The 20,370-nt window shown below is 41.0% G+C and overlaps 1 protein-coding gene across 7 annotated transcripts in view; it reads left to right on the top strand.

Annotated features, from left to right (window-relative positions):
* SULF2 (sulfatase 2) overlaps positions 1 to 19,934 on the top strand; it is a 140,468-nt gene extending 120,534 nt beyond the window's left edge. For 6 of the 7 annotated variants that reach the window (XM_015881536.2, XM_015881535.2, XM_015881534.2 and 3 more), the window contains 11 exons: positions 7,121 to 7,322; positions 11,668 to 11,911; positions 13,020 to 13,116; positions 14,204 to 14,298; positions 14,995 to 15,054; positions 15,437 to 15,606; positions 16,103 to 16,245; positions 16,460 to 16,583; positions 17,509 to 17,539; positions 17,827 to 17,883; positions 18,576 to 19,934. In XM_015881536.2, coding sequence (XP_015737022.1) covers positions 7,121 to 7,322; positions 11,668 to 11,911; positions 13,020 to 13,116; positions 14,204 to 14,298; positions 14,995 to 15,054; positions 15,437 to 15,606; positions 16,103 to 16,245; positions 16,460 to 16,583; positions 17,509 to 17,539; positions 17,827 to 17,883; positions 18,576 to 18,606 — 1,254 coding nt within the window. In that variant the 3' untranslated portion in view covers positions 18,607 to 19,934. The remainder of the gene's footprint in view (positions 1 to 7,120; positions 7,323 to 11,667; positions 11,912 to 13,019; positions 13,117 to 14,203; positions 14,299 to 14,994; positions 15,055 to 15,436; positions 15,607 to 16,102; positions 16,246 to 16,459; positions 16,584 to 17,508; positions 17,540 to 17,826; positions 17,884 to 18,575) is intronic. The other variant, XM_015881541.2, reaches the window with a different exon arrangement.
* The last annotated feature ends 436 nt before the right edge of the window (positions 19,935 to 20,370 follow it).

Below are 20,370 nucleotides of genomic sequence, written 5' to 3'. Positions count from 1 at the left end.
ATTTCAACTTCCTTTTGTCTTCATCTAGTCAATTATTTTGAACGTTACTGTAAAAACAGTGTGGAAGTGAGAATTTCTGAGTCCATGTTGTCTCTGAAACCATCTCTATGCATAAAGTAATTTGGCTGCATTCAGGCTTGCTTACTGTAATTATCACTTGTCTCAGTTATGGGGGAAAAAAAAAAGAGATGACCGTGTGTTGCCTACACTCACTCACAGGCTTGTTTTCTTCTATGGGTAATAAAATACCTTTGGCATCTGTAAAAAATAAATAGCCACTTCTTCCAGAGTGAAGGTGTGCTAATAAGAGCTGTGTGTGCTGCATCTTCACTGCCAGGAGGCAGAGAGGAGAATTGTTTTGAACAGTTCAGTCAGACATAATTGGAAGTGATAGGATGAAATTGAGCAAAAAAGATATTTAAGTTGGACATCAGGAAAAATTGCCTAACAATCAAGTCAATTAGAGTCTGGGAAGGGCTCTCAAGGGAGTCTCAATCCATCTAACCCCTGCTCTGCAGAATATGTCCTAGTACTGTGTCTAGACAGCAGGAATAGCAGATGAATATGCTTATTTGAGGGTAAATTGCCCTAAATGTGAGTGCACCCAAAAATATTCAGAGTACTAAGAGTAACTTCTCGACTGACAAATGCTTGTTGTCTATTTGCTGGTGCCTTTCACAGCTCTGCATATTAAGCTAAATGAGCACAAATGAATAATATGCCACAGCCTTGGGTGAGTTTATGATACATAAATACAGTGGTTGCATTCCAAGTGTCTCCTGATCCTATAGGATGCTCACTGTTATGCAGCTATCCAGAGCGTTCCATGCAAAAAGTAAATTTTCATATCCAGATGTAAAGAAGTGTGGGTCCGGATGTGGTGTGAGCTTGGTGGGATTCTTCCTCTTGACTCAAACAAGTTTTGGGGGTTGGCACAGTCCGTGCACTGAGAATTCTGAGCAGTGCCAGAGAATCTGAAGTGCAAGTAGGAAATGAAACACTCAAGGGGGAATGAGTGATAAGGGACGAGGGCAGAGAGGTAAGGAAAGCTTTGAATGTGACAGAGGATTTGAAATTGCCCTTTGTGAGCATGGAAGCTTGTGAATGCACTTCTGTCTCCCCAAAAATGTTCTTCCTTCACAAATCTCTGTGACCCTCCTTGACCTATAATGGTTTTGATAAGAGAGCACCGGGATCATGAAGATGAGGTATTCATGCTGTTTAAGACCTTGTTTCAAAGTCCATTATGGGGGATTTTATTTTTTTCTGGCAACACTAATATATGTAAATTCTTCTGAGTTCAATGGGAATCTGCGTGTTGCCATGTTTTCTTTTTCAGTTTGTGGAGTTTGGGCTGTGTTAGTTGTTTGCATCCAACAAAGGGTGACTGTAGGCTCAGATGAAAGAGCAGCTCAGCATTTATATTCAAGGATTTAAAAGAGATGAGTTCTTTCTTCCCACATGAAATAAAAAACATTTATCCTGGTACCTAATGGCTTCCACACAAATTCTTTCTCTTCACTGTAGTTCGGCCTTTCATTCTAAACTGACTGGTAAGTGGAAGCTGACCCACTTTTATCTGGCAGTCTGCATTAATGTGCTTTGTGGAAGCCAATTACGATACCAGCATTGCTCTGCAGAGTATTCCCAGCAACTCCACAGTATCATAACAACAGCTGCACAAAATGCCTCTAAATCATGTGCTGCCTTTGTGCACGTTGGCTAAACCTGCGGTACCTGCAGCACCACTGAATGTGAGTTTGTTTGTAGCCGGCTGTTGTACGGTACAATAACAGCCCTCATTTTGCTCAGAAAATCAGCGGTCCAGATTTACGTTATTTCCTTTTCAAATCGTTTTTGTTTTATTTTCCTTTCCAAAAATTCTGTTTGTCTTTGATAAAATCAGATTTTTCTGTGAGTAGCATTAAAAAGCTTATTTTATGTGACAGTGTTCTTCAGGAGAACATTCAAAATAGGCAAATTAGCACTTGGTTTCCTGCAGATATTCTGCAAATGGACAGTCTGTCATGCAGGTTTCCCTCTGATTGCTTTGTTCTGACCCAGGATCATGAACAAAATGTTCTTTTCCAAAGTGACCCAGAGATGTCATAAGTAAAATTATGGCACTTACTGTGTTGCTTCCCCCAGTTCTCTGACAAAGCGTGGAATAGCAGCAATGGGGACTGTTGTGATCGATGTGTGCCTTCCTACTGCAGTTCATAAAGTGGTACCATAATTATCATTAGATGACCTGTTCTCCTTGTCCTGACGTCCCCACAGCTTGAACTTTAGTCAAACCAGGAAACTAAGTCTGGTTTTATAAGGAATTTCTTTAAAAACTTGGAAGGTTTTTCTTCTATCTCTCATTTCTCTCTTTTGTAGCTCGCAGGTATATCCTGAGGTTACTAAAGAACGTAGGTTCTGTTGATAACAGTGAAGCGTATCAAGCCAGCTGGAATGCTGATACTTTTAATAGCCAGTTGGGTGGATCCTCAGAGTTCCTGAATTCCAACATGAGTTGCACACGCTCAGCAACTTTCACCATCTGTTTCTTGATCTGTGATTACAACAAGAAATGACTCGTTGATAACTTCATACATTAAAAATGTTATCAACCCTCCAACTGATAACATTAGGAGGCAACTAGCTATGGAAATGAACGTCATGATTTATTAAGGGATGTTATTCAGGGATTGTATTCCTTATCAAGAATTAACAAAACTGTTTTCCTCCTCTAGTTAGAAATGGCCTATTATAATCTCCAGAGGCTGTTTTACTTACAGGTTTCTTTGCTTCATGATGTTGTTGTACAGGTCCAAGTGATTTGCATCTCTTGTTAACTGAGGCTGTTAAAGCCCCTGTCATTGCATTAGTGGATGAGAGAAGCTTGCCAAAATCAATACAATTTTCTAATAAAAACAAACAAAACCTTCAAATATCCTGGCCAGAGGAACAGTGTAGTTCAGTTCAAAAGACATTGAGCTGGATGTTGGGAGAGGCTGACTTGGAGTTGCTGGGGGCTCAGTGTGCGACCTCAGACAAATTAATTCCCTTTTGGTGCTTCTGTTTGTTTGTTTTCCCTCCACTGCTCATCTCATTTCTGTTTAGGCTGCACTCCTTAGATTCTTCACTACCTTACACAGCAGTGGGACTATTTGATGCCGCAGTCCAATTATTAGAGTAAATTAATTATATAATTGTAATATTAAATTCAGCTGAATACCTCATTTCTCATTTAGGTGTTGTCCCACCTGCCTCACTTCAGCTACAGTTTGCAGCATAGATGGGTATTGCTGAAGTGTTTCTGTGGGATTGCTGGCAGTGGGAGAGGACTTCATTATCCTGCAGGAACCTTGAATTGTGGGGTCTGTGCGGGAGGGAGCCTTGCTGGCAGGTAACTGTGATCAGGCAGTTTCACTTTTCACTTCTCTGTGAAAGGGAATGGAATCTATTAACAGAAAGAAGGACCGATGAGACACAGCGTGATGATTTAGGTCTCAGCTGTGGGAGCTGCATGTTTCTAAGGGAATCTTTTTCTTAGCAAGATTTGTGTGATGGGTCCTTTTCCCCACATAAAACAATGTCAGTTGATTCACTGTGGGGAAACGAGTGAATTGTATGAAAAATCCAGCGGGGGGAGGTGGTGGCTATTTATCAATGATTGGAGCCTCAAGTGATGACTTTGAATTAACATCTGTGATGGCTATAGCAGGAAGGAGACTGTAATGCACACTGATGCAAAAACCATTTGATGATGACTGGGACTGTGAAGGAAATAATGGATTTCTGACACACAGAAAAATGTAGCATCTTTTTCCACGAAGGGGTCCTTTGTATGTTCAAGGTGAATGGTGTTAGCAGAGGGAACAGGGTATCTGCTCAGGCTGCTGCTGTTGGATTCATGTCTCGTAGGTAATGAAGTCCTGATTTGCTCTTGTTGATGCATATAGCAGATAGCTTGTGCTGGAGGAGGAATTGTGTGTATGGGCTGTTTTCTCTTTGCTTTTGCACTGTACCTTTGAACGTGTTTTCTGTTCAATAGCACTATTATCTCTGTTCTCTGATTTGCACACAAGTTGCAATTGGGGGGGAGGGGTAGGATGGAGGATGGAGTAGAAATGTTAGAACAGGCCCAACGCAGTAGGTGGCAGAAAGAGCAAGCAAAGCAGCTCACTGAGCCTGCCTGAAGATAGTGGGAAATCTCCAGCTGGAACAGATCTAATGATTAAATGAGGTGTCTGGAATGTTTTGCATGATACGAGCTTGATGAACTTCAGGATGTAGAAGCCACTTATCTGGTGGCTTGAGTAGCTGTTCTGGAAGGCACTGTAGGAAAAAAGACAGCATCTTCCTTTGGATTTTTGATATGAGCTGGAATAAAAATTGTGGATTTTCCACTGAGTTTCAGTTTGTGTTAAAGCACGTTCCTTTTCAGGATCTTGCTCTTGTGAGATGTTACGAGCTGTAGAGGTTGGAATCAGAACACATCTTCCAGTCTAATAAAGAAAAGACCTTTAAAGTTGGGGTTTGCCAACTAAGGGCACTTTGTTTTCTTGGCTGGTTGAGTTAATCCGCTGTTGGTGTGTAATTACATTCTGCTGCTGGATGTTATCATTTTACCTGTAAACCAACGTATCTCTGGGGCACTCAGAGCTCCTCATATAGGAATTTAAAGGTTTAAGTGGCAACCTCTTAGAAACCTGGCAGGTATTTTTTTCATGGCACTGTGCTGTGCCCTAGAAACCAACGTTCAGTGCCAGAATTCACAAAGTTTGGTGTTTCTTGACTGTCAAGCAGGGATTTTCTCAGCTTTCTTGCAACTACAGCTCCTTTCCCTGAGCTTCAGAGTGGAAATGGAGGTAAGTTGTGTAGCTGTGGTGTTGCTTAGAGGACCTGTGTTTCTGCTTACAAGCAGACTGGGATAAGTTTTAAGACCTGGATACGTTTGCACACATTCTCATATCTGTTTTGTTAAAAGTAAATAAATAAATAAATAGAAAGAGCCCTTTTTTTCCTTTAATTTGAATTTCCCAGCTGGGCTCAGTGTTTGCTTCTGAAGTCATTTTTGTAGTTGTGCACTGCAGTTGTTCAGCCGTGGGTCTGCTAATGCACACAACGTGCCCTTCCGGTAGAGCCCTGAGGTGTTTTCATTGTGGCATAACAGATGCCTTGGAGAAATTGAAGCTTCACCAAAAATAAAAGGAATTTTTCCAGTTAACGTGGAAGGGAAAAATAAGCATCGCTTTCTTGACAGGAGATGAAAGAGTGTAAATATTTTTGGGTTACACATCACAGCACTTATTTACCGTAGTTCTCATCTGGCATTTAACTTTCCCTCTGTTCAGTCTTTGTTTTTGTGCATCAGACACCTACAGCACAGAGCTCTGCAGTTTGTTTGTACATTGTCCAAAATAAGATTGAGATGATTTGTAATGGGGAACAGCAACAAACATTTTAATGTCTCATTTTACATTTTTTCATTGGGAAGTTGATCATTATGTTAAAGTAACTTCAACTTCAAACCTCAGTCTGTGCATTGACCAATGTTAGGCTTTTATAAAACAAATGGAAAAGAAGATCCAGCAATTTATTCTTCGTAGTTTTAGTTCTACGCTCCATGTAGGTAAGTGCATCCTGCTTTACAGATAACGACAGTCGTGCGAAGATGTCCGATTGAAAGGTCTGACTGCCAGCATCACATCGATTTCCTGATTCCTTGTGCTGAAAGTTAGACAGGTTTATCTGCAGCACTGCAAGGCTTGGATCAGACAGGACTTTGGACACGATGCCTGCTGCTAAGAGTTACAGCTCAGCAGAGCTGACATCCAGTTGTCTAAGGAAATGAGTGAACACACCAGAAGCCTCTGAACATTCTAAATGAGATCTCTTTAGACTGTAGATAAATCCACTGTAACTGGGCATTTCACTTCTGACTCCTATTAATGAAAGCACAGTGAAGATACTGTTCTCTTACTTAGCTGACATGCAAACAATGCCTTGAATTTCAATGCAAAAAGGAAGGCTTTGTTCCCCAAGCCTGGGCACACCTCTCTATGGGAACTGAAGTGACTGAATCTCCATCGTAGATCTGTGGGCTGCTGGAAAATGTCATCTCTCTTGGGAGCTGTTGCTGTTTTTCATTCTACTCTTTTATTTGGAAAAAGTCTCAATATTCCGGTGAGTCCTGGAGTCCACAGCTTAGGATTTTATAATAGGAAAAAAGAGAAATGCTTCTCAGGGCTCAGCAGAAAGCTGCGGTGTTTCCAAGACTATTTAACATACTAATAACTGCTATGTGATTTAAAATATGTATATATATATCTCAGATCCTAGCTCTGTAGCTAGTAGAATGTTGATGAGTAAAGGTGAAACTCTTTGCCAGATGGAAGGTGGCTAAACTCCTTTGCCCTTGGCACAGCTCTGACAGCAGCACAAAGGGATCTATAACCACTTTGCTTCAGGTTTTGAGTAACAAAAAGAATCAGATTAGATTAGAGATTAGATTTTCTTCAGTTCAAGTGGAAAAGGGAGGGGGTTATCACTGTAGAGGCATCCAGTGCAGCTCACCATTGCTGATCAAGCCCAAGGGTGTTGAATAGGGAGAACTTAGTAAGGTGAATGCTCAGCGCAGTAGGGAGGAGGCTTACAGGAAAGTTATTTCTTCTGTAGAGTGTGTGATGGAGCTGAGTTGTACACAGGCCTGGAGCCTGGTGCTATTTTAATGGCTTGGTAGTGGTACAGATTCCTGCCGGCCTGTCAGACTTGCAGGAACACAAGGATTCTTCTCAAACCTATGGATAATAAGACTTGGGCTTCCTTGTTAGAGAAGCATAATTGGAGAGTTATGCCTTTTCAACTGACACCTCCCTGTGTTTGCCTGTAGCATCAGTTGTGTTAAGAAATTCCCATTGCTCTGTCTCCAGGAAACAAAATCAGAAACACACCTGAGTGCGTTCCTGAAAAGTTCTCTTTTTGGTTTTAAAATGTCAGATGACAAGAAATCTGTTTTGGTAACAGGGGAGGGGTCTGTAGTACTGTATAACTCTGACTGGTCGCTGGAACTGGCTGTAAGACAATGCAGAGCTGAGACAGTCTTTTAATAACCACATCTTCCTTCCAGAAATGGCAGTGTGTGGAAGACGCCAGTGGGAAGCTCAAGTTGCACAAGTGCAAGGGAATGGTGAACTTGGCAGGAAACAGCAAAGGCACTTCCAACCTATTGCCCAAATACTACAGCAGGAATAGCGAAGACTGCAACTGTGAGGAGAATGAATACAAGCTGAGCCACGCGGGACGGAGGAAGAAGCTCTTCTCCAAGAAGAGTAAGTGAACCCACTGTATTTTCTTTCTCTGCCTTCCAAAACTGTTCACAAACTGTTCACAAACACTCACACGTGTCCTGACTTTCACGGATATCGATTTCCACAGATGTCATTGAAGACAAACATATTTGCTGTGTATCTAAACATGAAGCAGCGTGTTTTATATCAGATAATCAGATTTGAAAATATCTCAGTCTGTAGGAAGCGTGTTTCAAAACAGGGTGATGTGTTTATTTCTTTCAAAAGCAGGAAATGTGGTACACAGCCTGAAGTGGTGAGGAGCTCATCCTTACGTAGGCCTTGAATTGCGAGCAGCGAGTAGACCAACCCTCAGCAGACACTGCAGTGCTTGGGGCTGTTACTGCAGTAATTTATATTTAATAAGGATCTGTGTGCTTTGTTACAGAAGCTGCTTCTAACATCCCTTCCTCGTGCTCAGTCAGCAGAGCCAAGGCTGACTTTTAACCAGCGATCTCATCCAAAGGGGATGTGTCTGGTTTGAGTTTCATTGGCACAGATCAGGCGCTTCTTCAGAAAGTCCATTCCACTGGCTCTGTGTTAAACCTTAGTCAGACTAACATCTATATTTGAAGTACATAGTCTAATTATAGATTAAAGAGGCAAATGGCAGCACAGATTACTGTTCACTTGTAATGTTTCTTTCGTCTCACTCCACAAATACAGAGCCTTAATTATTTAGCAGATTAGTCTTTCTGTATAATGACATGGCACAAGCTTCAAACAGAGAGTTTAAATTGATTTTCTTCCATTATATTTGTGTAGCAAGCTGATTAGTACCTACTAAGCTAATTTTTAGTTGAAAAAAATTATTGGTTCCAGGATGAAATGACTGAACGACACTTGCAGTTTAAACATGTGGCACAGCAGATAATCTTTAAATAACAGCAAAGCTTGCCGTTCAATTAACGTTTTTTTTTCCTAAGACACAGAAAAGGAAGTTCAGTCACAGGGAGTCAAATAACAGCAGATCGAAGGCGCTTAAATGGGAAGAGGAAAACAGTTTAAGTGAGGGCAACGTCGTGCTATCTGATAATACTTAACACTTACCTAAGTGCTTTTTATCTGCGTTGTGCTTACTAAACATTAACTAATTTTCTCAACGTCTTGGAGAGGTGGTTAAGTGCGTAATTACCTTTAGTTCATGTATTAGGGAGATGGAGGCAAAATTTGAGGGCTGCAAAGATATCTTCAGCAGTGGGGTCAGGACACCTTTTTCAGTATGTTCTGCTTAGTGCTGTTACTGTTCCATTCATCTCAGTTGTCTCATTGAAGCACGAACTGCAGCCCAATTCCAGGGTGTGCCGTGCAATGGAAGGGGTTTGCTTGGACCTGTTGACACAGATTCTTGGGTTTGGTGTTGGCTGTTCTTTCACTTGTGCTTAATCTAACAAATGACACTGAAAACGAATGACCACAAAGCAATACGAGTTAACATACCAGCATTTTTCTGTGCTTACTTAGTAAGCTGCCTCGCTGGATTGCAAACGACAGCTCGAATACTGATGGTGTGCATTGGGATTTTTATGACCTGTTTCATGAGGCTTGGGATAAAGTGCAGTCTGTGCTGGGCTCTGAGGGCATCTTTGGGGTCTGCTGTTCTGAGTTTGATGAGTGCAATGGATCGTACTGCAGTGTTACCTGTTTGGTGATATTGGCTGTTTACACAGCTCACCTACAAAGCTTTTGCACACTTTGCACAGCAGTGTTGTTCTCTTGGCTGTGTTGTTATCTTTATAAGAATGATGAAATAAAGCTTTGTGATGGGAAGGAAGTAACAATGAGCTCTTAATAGACAACAAATAGCCAAATATTTGTTTTTTCTTGCTGTAGAATTCATCTCCTCCTCCTGTGATGAACAAATACATCAGATTAAGGAGGAGGGAGGATGATTGGCCACACAGATTCGTGCACAGTGTGTACAAAGAAGCTAATGCATTTTTATTCCTGTTTTCATGTAATTTGTTTTGTTTTGAGGTAGTCTCAATTCTACAGCTAAATGATTATTTTCTTTTAAGAAAAAGTACCTGAACACCTGCACTGCCATTACTTTTAATGCATTGCAAGCATAATTTTTATGGCAGTTCTGAGAAACTGAATGTACTAAAGCTTTTGGAGGCTGTTGGGTTTTGGTTTTGTTCCTCTTTGAAATATCCAAGAATGCAGATTCCAAATAAGATTTATGGAAACCCCAGTTAATGATCAAGTAAAACCAGTAGTAGTCAAGTATCTGCATAGGAGTAAAAGGAGTAAATGGTAAAAGGGAAGCCCTGGAACTTTCTGTCTTGTGCTGTCGTTCCGCTGAGCTGTCGTGTTCCTGCTTTGGAGAAGGTGCCATTCGGGAGTTAGAATTGCTCACAGTTTTCTCAACCATCCCTGAGATCATTTCCAAATGATGTCAGCGTTAAATCATGAATTTGGCAGCTGCAAAATAAGTAATAAGGCCCGAGTGGTGAGACTGTGAGGAGAGTTAAATGCAAACCTGAAGGCTGATAATACAACATAACCTCACAATACATTCAGATACTGTCATTTGTGCTTTCACCAGACAGCGCTGAAATCTGAGATGTGACCCAAAAGTAGCTGTACCAAATCAAGTGTGCTCCAGTGCCTGGGTTGTATGGAGAATTCTGGGTCGGAACGGAGCACGTCCCTTCAGGCCGGGATGAAGACAGGAGTGTTTGTCCAGTGACCCAGGAAGGCAGGGCAGGGAAATGAACATACCGAGACCAAACGTCAGCAATTTGAAAGAGAGTCATAAATATTTTGGGCCAAATATTGAACAGCTTTAAATCTACTTTCTTTGTGAGTTGTGTACACAGGTAAATGTGAAGCATAAGCCTGGGGGAAGATCAAGTAGTGAGAGGTAGCTCTGCCTGCAGGGGGCACAGCACAGATGAATATGGATCTTACTAAACGTTGTAACTATTTGATCTGCAGTGATGGTGTTTGGTACCAGTCAGAGCACTGAGTCAGCGCTGCTGCTATCGCGGGGTAACAGGGCAGTGGGTCTGTTAGGAGCTGTCTCGGTGCAGAGCAATTTGTTCTTTGTGCAGCCGCTTTAGGGCTGCAGGGGAGCAGGAAGCAGCTCCTGGTTCTTCAGGGGCATGTGCAGACTCCAGCTCCCTGCAGCTGCCTGCTGAGGGCCAACGTGCTGGGTTGGCTTATTAGACTTGGAAGGAAGGGAAATTGTTATTTGGCAGAGCTTAACAAGATGAAATGAGGGAACAATCAAAGAAATGGGAGTTTATGCTCTGAATGTAATTGTTAGGGTGTAGCTTTTTGGAACTTCCTCCTCCTGAAAAGATAGGAGTTACTTTCTCATTTATTCCAGCGTTTCCTGAATGGGTGCCAGGAATAGAGCTGATATTCAGGGTTTGTTGGTTATTTCTTTATTTTTCCCTGCAGCTGTGACTCACCTCACTCACTGTCAGCTGTAAACTTTAACTACAGGTGGAAAATGTGCTAAACCAGGCGGTCCAGCTGGTGTTGTACTTTGTGTGTGTGGTACTAACAAGTGCGGGTGGGAGGAGATGGATTTATCTCTTTCCATGACTATAAAATGGCCACTGAGACTATGTGATCTATTTGGGTTTCATTGAGCAAAGTTAGACTGTGTCGATGCCAAAGCATTACTGATATAAGTATTGCCAGGGGTGGGCTGCATGGAAACATGGCTGTGGATTAGACTACATAACGAGGATGTATTCATGCCATTGCAGACCAAACAAAATAGTAACTCTGAGGCTTTTGGGCCAGGTCAGAGAGCATTGGAAAGCAATAAAGGGCAAAAAGATCTGTGGGAATCTCAAACTGTGCAATGTCAATTCATAGCAAATGTTTCATATCTTGAAGAAGGAGCATGGAATGGAGGAAAGGCTCATCTAACACGGGATGCTTCCAGCTGAAACGTGGGACAGCCCGGGAAGTGCTGCAGGAATTCTGGCCCCGGAGCGTTTCGCAGCAGTCAGCAGCAGGCTGCCCTTAGGCCCGGCTCAGTCATGATTCGTTTGTAAGGCCTTAGTGCCACCAAGCGACTGCTGGGCGAAGAACAGCGTTCTTTGAACGGGCTCACAAAGTGGCAGTGAACAGATCCAGCTTTTATTCTTTTCCCTCTGCCATCCTCGTGCCCCTCTCCTGCTGTAAGGTAACCCATCTATCCGTGCAAAAGGTGACGAGGTGACACCCCAGATGAAAGCTGCATCAAACAGCATTTGTCATCAGCTTAATTCCAGTGTCACGATACAGGCAGGCTCCAAGAACCACAGAACACAATGCTGTACCATGCTGTTCCCTTCTTAACCCTGTTCCCTCTTTCTCCATGCAGAATACAAACCAAGCTATGCCCGGAATCGCTCTACCCGCTCTGTATCTGTGGAACTGAATGGGGCTGTATTTAACTTGGGTTTGGAGGATGGATACCAACCCGTCTTACCAAGAAACATCACCAAGAGACACAAGATTCAGAGGGTTGTTCTTCGTGAGGAGGAGGATAAAGACATGGCAGAGTACAGCGGCACTGGAGGCATTGCAGAGTATGCAGCCCCAAATCTGATCAAAGTGACACACAGGTGAGTGCACGTGCTGTATTTCTATACACTTTTGCTCCTTCAGTGGATGCTTTAAGTAAGTGGATGTGTTAAATTTTGATAAGCAATACTGTGCCCCATTCGGATACCTGGTCGTAGTTTCCCATCATTGGTTGCTTTGTATTTCAATCAGTTCTAAGGGCAGCAGCAGCTTCTCAGAGCTTCCTGTGCCCAGTGCTAGGAAAGGCAAATCTGCATTACCACAAGCCTTGGGAAATGCAGCACTGGAGAGAGCTGATGGAATTGTCTGGGTTTTAAAGACACTCCAATAGCTTATTACAGTCTGCTTCTCAGTTTGCAGATCCAGGGGTTGATGATGCATCTCCACCTGTACTTTGTTGAATTATGAGAAAATCCATCAGTAACTACTGATGATGTGAATTAAATTCCATGATGATTAACTTGTGTAACTCTGTGTGAGCACGTTGGCTGCTGCTGAAATCTATGGTTTCTATTTGACTTCACTTTACAAAGTTGTAGAGACTTGTTGATATAAGGAAAGATAGCAGGGCTGACAGCAGCAGAGTCCTCAGCTCTTTTTAATATGCAGGACCTATAAGTCACTATTTGTGTTTTTTCTTCTGGAACACTTTAAATTGACTCTGCTGCCTTACTGGGTTGATCCCAGATCCATAAAAGGAGCTGGAAGGAAAGTTGTGTGTAACTCCTGAGGGCGCCCAGCAACACTTGCAGAACAGAAGGATGCACAGGGAAATTGCTTCTGAGCAATGCTTTCAGTACTTCCTGGTTAGTCGAGATGAGTTACGTAGACAGCGTAATGAATAAACAAGAGTTCTGTGCAGCACAATTCACGTATAGAAATGAAGCCGTCAACAGGTTCTACTTGATAGGAATATTTTTGATTATTCTTTTTTTTTCCTTCTAAAAAATTTCCATGACAACTCCAACCCAAACTCCTTTCCTGCTGTGTAAGATATTCTCTATTCTCTTGAACGAACATTATTTTGAATTCAATGTGTCGTTTCTGATCTGACTTCTCATCTGTCCTGGAGCTGTTCTGATTAAAACCAGCTGTCTGCGTTGTGCATTTATCTGCTATAGTAAACGCAGTTTGTTTCTCCACGGCCAGGTGTTACATCCTGGAGAATGACACGGTTCAGTGTGACACTGATCTGTACAGGTCACTGCAAGCTTGGAAGGACCACAAGCTTCATATCGACCACGAGGTCAGTGATGCCATCAGTCATGTATTTTCAGCGTGTGATTGTAGCCTGGTCTGTGGGCTGATAGGATCATGCTGTGTGTGTGTCTGTCTGCCTCTGGCTGTCTTTGTCCCTCCCTGGAACCTTTTGAACTTACTGGCTGATCTCCAAATAGAGATGTCATAGATAATTAAGTTATTACAAGCAGGTCCTGCTGTAATCTCTTACCAAATCTCATAAATTCTCAGCAGTCCTACTTAAGAACTTGCTGGTCCCTTTCTGTGGTACGTATTGACACGCACTAAGGGAAATAAATACAGGAAATCTTATTAGCTCTGCTACAATTGGAAAACGGCAATCTCAGTGTCACCATCATCTTCCAGTTCTTGTCTTGTCTCTTAGAAAATGTAAGCTAAGGTCCCAGACATATGTTATAGGGCCAAAGAAAATGAGGTCACTTCTGTCCTGTTGTGTTTCTGATTTAGGATCACAGAGCTGCATTCTTTACTGTTTTTCTTGACCTCTCTGTCATCTGTCTGTGCCTCAGCAGTTATTAGTTATGTGCTCCCATCACATTTATGGTCTCTGATGTCTGATGGTGGTTTTGCAGTGACTTCATTGTTCACACTGGAGGACATTTTTTTTTCCTGTTGTACCAGGAATTGCAGCAGGATCTTGTAATACCTGTCTGCATGGAAACAGGCTGTGCTGTGTGAGAGCCAGGCGAACAAAAACAGGAGTTTCACTTACTGAAGAAATAGGTGGTTAAAAATAAATCATGTGGGTGACACAATTAAATTAACTGCTCATGCACATGGTGCGTGGTCAGTGCCAAGTGAAATGATGGAGACTGGATACTTTTCCAGAGTCTCTGCAGTGGGAGCTTATAGCACTGCCCACCCCCTGCAAAGGTTTGTAGCGAGATGGATTTTAAGGGCTTAATTTGCCTAAGAGTAACCTTCCTCCTTTGCAAATGTGCTGAAGACCCTTAGAGGAAAAATCACAGCGGATCATCCATCTCGTGATGCTGTATATCAGTCCCCTTCTCCCTCTAGTGCCACGTTCTGCTTTTTTTGGATTTTATTTTTAACCTACGTGTTTAATTTTTTAGATTGAAACTTTGCAAAATAAAATAAAAAACCTGAGGGAGGTGAGAGGACACCTGAAGAAGAAGAGACCCGAGGAGTGTGACTGTAACAAGATCAGGTACTTCTGAGTAGTTATTTGTACTGTGCAAGTGTAGGTGATCTGCGTCTTCACAGGAGGGATTAGAATCTGTTTTGCTAAGTGTTTGCCTCCTGTTACTGCCTAATGCTTTCGGCAACAGATAAATAAGGGAACACCTGTTTCTGAGGTGATGTCAACCCATACATCCAAACTAAGCCATGATGGGCTTAAAATGAAACCAGTATAATTCTGAATCACAGGTTCCCCATATCTTGTATTGTCTGGTAATACACTGCTTTAAAATCTGAAGTTAACAACTAAGTTTATTTGACATCCACAGTAAAGACAAAGTTCTTCTTGTTCCTCTGAACAAACTAATGAACGCTCAGTTGAAGAAATCTCCTAACTGAGTTATAAATCTTCTGATTTTATCTTATCTTCCTAATATGGGGAAACAGAAACTAATGACAGCTAACATTAAATTACCACTGAAATTGTGGATACGTACTGCAGTTCAGGGGTAGGCCACCAGGTGTCATAGTGTACAAATGATGCAAGGAAAAGAGGCACAGAAAATGCTTTATTGGGTCCAGCATGGCTGCCTGTATTTGCCATATATTCCTATCAATAAATTGAAGGGAGCAGTGACACTAGATTAGAATAAAGTGAATGTGCAGTATGAACAGGACTGGTTCATTTTCCATTGTTTACCAACATGCTTTTTTTATTTTCCAGTTACCATTCCAAACACAAAAACAAACTGAGGCACAAAGGATCCAATCTTCACCCTTTCAAGTAAGTGAAGGTTTTCTCCTTTGAAACAGAAAAAAGATAGTAACATTTGGACTATTCAACAAGCCAAATCTAAGCAGAAGTGATATTGCACTTATCCTGTGCTACGAAGAGTGCAAGTATCTGGGAAAGGAACCAAGCCCATGTAGAATGTTTCTAAATGCACATCAGAGACTTCACACAAACCCGTTAAACCCCTTTGGCTACATTTTTTTCCCAGTATGTTGGAATTGCAAGGAGCCATTGGGAAGAGAAGCCATTCATTGAAGAAAACAGCAGTTCTTTCTTTCCTCAAAGCGGCTCATTTTATTAGCTGCTCCATTTTTTTTTTAGGTGTGTTCAAGTATAACAGAGTCAGCATGACCCTAATGTTTCATGTGTGCAGGAAAGCCCTACAGGAGAAAGACAGGCTGTGGCTGCTTCGAGAGCAAAGACGAAAGAAGAAACTGCGCAAACTGCTGAAGAGAATAAAAAACAACGACACGTGCAGCATGCCCGGCCTGACCTGCTTCACCCATGACAACCAGCACTGGCAAACTGCGCCCCTCTGGACATGTAAGGATACATCTGGGTGCGATATAATGACTAGGATTAGTTAGGGTTCTGGAAGTTACTCATATCATCAGTTAAGTAGCCAATGGCACAGTTTTCCTCCTGCTAAATAATCTGTGTTTCAGTGTTGGCATTTGCCTTACAGTGGGCAAGGGGAAAGAAAAAACAGCAACCAAAAAACCCAGTAACTGTGTTTGAATCCCTACAACTACCACATAAACAACACAGTACAGAGTATTGTTATCTCAGCAGCTGGAATGTTTGCCAGCCAGTGAGGACAGGGAAAAACAGTCAGACATTGCTCAGATCAGCTGTATTCTGAAAGCTAGATGTGCACAGAACACATAGCTGATGGTGGAAGGCATTCTCTGCTTTAGAAAACAAGAATGACACAATTCTTGCCTGTGAGTAAAACAATACCATGAACAAAAAAGTACTGAAATAAGCAGTGCGTGAAACTGGCAACATGTGGCTTAAGTCTTTGTGTTTCCATTTGCAGTGGGTCCTTTCTGTGCTTGTACCAGTGCCAACAACAACACGTACTGGTGTTTGAGGACAATCAACGAGACCCACAACTTTCTGTTCTGTGAATTTGCTACTGGATTTTTGGAGTACTTTGATCTCAATACTGACCCGTATCAGGTACCATTGTGTGGCTCTGGAGAAATGTATGAGTGTTCTTCACTGTTGATGTATTGACATATAGCATGGTATTGGTGCAAGATGCATATGCATTAATTCGTGTAATATGATCTGGCTTCTTTCCTGCTGGAAACATACAACATATTCCATACATGAAAGCTACTAAACTACAAAGCAATACCTGTTCTCTAACAACAGCCTCCATGTATTGCAGCTAATCAATGCAGTGAATACGTTAGATAGAGATGTTCTCAATCAACTGCACGTCCAGCTCATGGAACTGAGAAGCTGCAAAGGGTACAAACAGTGCAATCCAAGAACTAGGAACATAGATCTGGGTAAGTGCTTCTCCTACTATACTAGCAAGTGAGTCTTTTGCTTAACTGACAGGAAATTTTCATCAATCAAAAGAATTTTGGAATGTATTTATACTTGTAATGTTTTGTTGAGCATGACTGCGTGCACACATTTTTGTATGGTTTGTTCAATTTGTGTTATTTATCGGGTCCAGAAACTCAAATAGTGTACTTGAATACTGAACTGTGCAGCTGCTGAAATGGAGGGAGAAGAGAGGGGGAAAGAACAAAACTAATGAAGGCACTGAGAAATGCATTATGCCACCAAGAGATGTGTTCTTCTCACTGCTCTTCTTACTATTCCTTTATATTCCACAAAGAAGAAAATGAATATTCTTTTTCTAGTCTCATCATTTCTTATCTATTAAATCTTTACTGATCTACAAAGAAATAATCTGGCATATACTTCTTTGCTATTTGTTATTTTCTTAAGTTTAGCAGCAAGTCGAAAAGGGTAATTAATTACATTTTTGTTTTTTAAACTGTGTATCTTGTCTACCCCTTAGTACAATTAAGGAGACTTAAGAACTGCTATTAAAAATAAATAAATGTGCAGCCATTAGAGCACAAATACTGTCACTCCACAAAATACTGTTATCTGCGTAAGTCCACAGAAATCCAGTGTTATTTGAGGTCTTAATTAGCACATGTACCAGCTGGAGCTGCGTGTTTTTAATCAACGGGTCTAAGCATTTAAATAACCACTGCAGGACACTTACAAAAAGCTTCAAATTTACCTATCATCTTAATTTACAACCTACTTGTCTTAGAATAAGGGATTAAATATGAAAATAAGAGTCCTAATGAAGATGTTAGTATTCTCATGTCTTTCTTTAAATTGTGCCTTACCCTCTATCTTATCTGTTGCAGGCTGTGGTTAATAACATGTTAATTTTTCCTCATCTAGGACTTAAAGATGGAAGCTACGAGCAATACAGGTACAGATTTTAAAGTATATGTAGTTAAATGATTATTCCTAAATACTGCCTTCATGCTGAACAGTTGGGAATCCAGGATTGGGAACCACCTCAAATGGCATTTGCAAAGTTTTTCTATCTGAGTTACCTTGAAACACTGGAGCTGCTTCTGTTTCAGCGTTACAGCATGTTCTAATGTTTGCAGTCAAAATTCACGCTGAACTCTTTTCTTCATCTTTCTGACGGTAGTGCTGGTGGTTTTCTTGGTGATGGTTAACTTTTTTCTCCTTTTACTGCTTGAAAATTAGGCAGTTTCAGCGTCGAAAGTGGCCAGATGTGAAGAGACCATCATCTTCTAAGTCACTGTGAGTTGGGTGCAGTTCATGAAAAGCATGAGCTTTTACTTACCTTTCCTTTCTTTACTTCTCTTTGCCTGCAGCACCTTTTTAACACCATCTATTCTCAGGGAATGCGAAGTTGTAAGCCCTCTAAATTATACAATAGGAATTATGTTGACTACTGCTGTACAAAACCTGTTAGTGTATGTTTTATGGGAATCCAGGAGCATTATGGTTAAGGCAGTTTCAAATTTGAGTCCAGGTGGACACTCAATTGTAATTCTTCTATAAGAATTACACATCATTATGTTGGTTTTGTCTAACCTTAAACATGCAGCAGCTCCCTCGTGCCCAGAAATAAGAGGACTGATCCAATCTGAAGTCATGAGCAAAGAAAGCAAATTAGGACAGACAGCTGTGCTATTTGTGCAAAAAAAAAAACAACCCAAAAACTGGAAATATGGTGCTATTCTGAAATTATATTAATATCCAGGATTGTTTGTTGCTTATTTTAATGCCTTTTGAAACTTGAAGATTATACATTAGTTCAGTACGGTACTATTAGTTCTCATCAACTTGACAGAGCTCAAATGTAAGATATAAATTTAAAGAAAAAAAAAGTTTAAAGGTTTTTGCCCTGCATAGAACCATTGAAAGCATATTCCAAGTACTTCCTGTCTAAAACGTTGTACATAAATCACGTTTGTTTTATTTTAAAGAGGACAGCTGTGGGAAGGATGGGAAGGCTAAACTGCCTCAACTGCTGGACCTCAGCGAGGATATGAACTGGCCAGAACTTGAATTCATGTACAGACTAAGCAAAAATGTGTATGATTTCAGAAGAATTTTAATGTTAGCCTGGAGGACTGGATGAACTTGGAGGCCAAACTAGATAGTGTTTGCACTGGTGAGTGAATTAAATAGTTGAAGTGAAATTACAGGAACCTGCTGCCAGGAATACAGGTCTCTTTCAGATCCACTCTTGTACCTGCTTTTTGCTTTGGATTATACCTCACCTGCTGTACGAGGCTTTTTACTTCAAGAAGACACCACTAACTCTGTTCCAGGAATTGACAGAAGAGTAAATACAGCTGCATCCCAAAGAGGACTGCCATCCCAGTAGGCAAAGTGTCCTCAAAGACAGTGGAAGTAAACTGCTTCAGTTCGACTCTACCTTTGGATGTAAGGAGACAAATTACAAAGCCAAGTATATCATGGACACTTCTGCTTCCAACGGGGGTAAAGTTAACAGTGAAAAAAACCTCGTAAGAAATTCAGGAATTCAAGTGAGCAGCACTGAATATTCTCAATACCGTGATATCTCTCAAATTTCCTCCTCTGAGGACATGTTTTAGTTCCACATCTACTTGTCCGTCCTATTGCCACCTCTAGGAAAATTAGAGAAAATCTTGACTAACAGGATGTCACATTTTTGGAGGGGTTATGTAAATATTCATCAGCATAATGTTTAAAAATAATTTCCTTCAGGTTGTGAAGAATTTTGTTAATAAAAGTGTGGAATGCCCACATGCCATTTCTCAAAACGTTACTTCATGTCACATAGCACATTTCAGAATCCATCCGGTTTTAGAAGTACAGAAATTTCAGTAAATGTACATCCTGCATTTTAACCCAATAAGATTTGTAACACGTTTTTTCGTGGGTAGTATTACGTTGTGTGTCCAAGACCAAAACGATTCATTTCAGAAAGGAATATCTGCTTAATAGTGCAAATTTTAGACTTATCTTTTAAAAAAGGCTTCTCTGAGAAGTTCAAAATCACGACCAATAACTTATAAACTAGTTATAGCTCAGTCTACAGTAGATGTTCTCAATGAGAGTTATTGTTTAACAGCTTATAAAAGAAAAAAATCCATCATTTTACTAAGGAAGCACAGTGTACAGAGTCTATTTGAGTACCTTTGTAATGATGTTATTAAACACACTGTAGAACAGGCACCGGCAGTGCTACTTTTATCATTTTTTTCCACACTGATCTGCTAACTGACTGCTCTGGAGGCACATGCAACAGCAAGCTCATGTGATAATACTCAACCAGCTGTGGCCTTGACTCTTAAAGAGAGGTATATTCCTGCAAGACACAAAGCTGCACTTCTGGGAACAGTGTAAAGAAATGTCGAGGAAATGACTTTTGATACTCTTTTTGCACAGTAAGTAACTCAAAAGGAATTATTTCACAGGGGATACAGATCTCTGGCACCACTCCCCTGTTCTTGAAAATATACTTGAATTTAGAAAACTCTCAACACAGGCCTATGTAGTAAAACTTACTTGTATGTGCTATACAGTAAAAATAGGTTTGATCTTGTATATGCATCACACATGAATGAGTCAAATACACTTTCCAAATTTTTCTTGCAAAATATGTTTGTCTTAGAGACAGAATTATGCCTATATTAACACACTATAGATTTTAAGGATTATACAGGAAAAAAAACATCTGGTAGGTGATGAGAGCCTGGATCAATATAAGCAAGTGAAAAATAATGACTT

The sequence above is a fragment of the Coturnix japonica genome, chromosome 20, assembly GCF_001577835.2.
Source record: "Coturnix japonica isolate 7356 chromosome 20, Coturnix japonica 2.1, whole genome shotgun sequence".
In the NCBI taxonomy this organism is placed as follows: Eukaryota; Metazoa; Chordata; class Aves; order Galliformes; family Phasianidae; genus Coturnix; species Coturnix japonica.
Note: the sequence above shows the minus strand (reverse complement) of the source record. Positions and strands in the feature narration are given on the sequence as shown.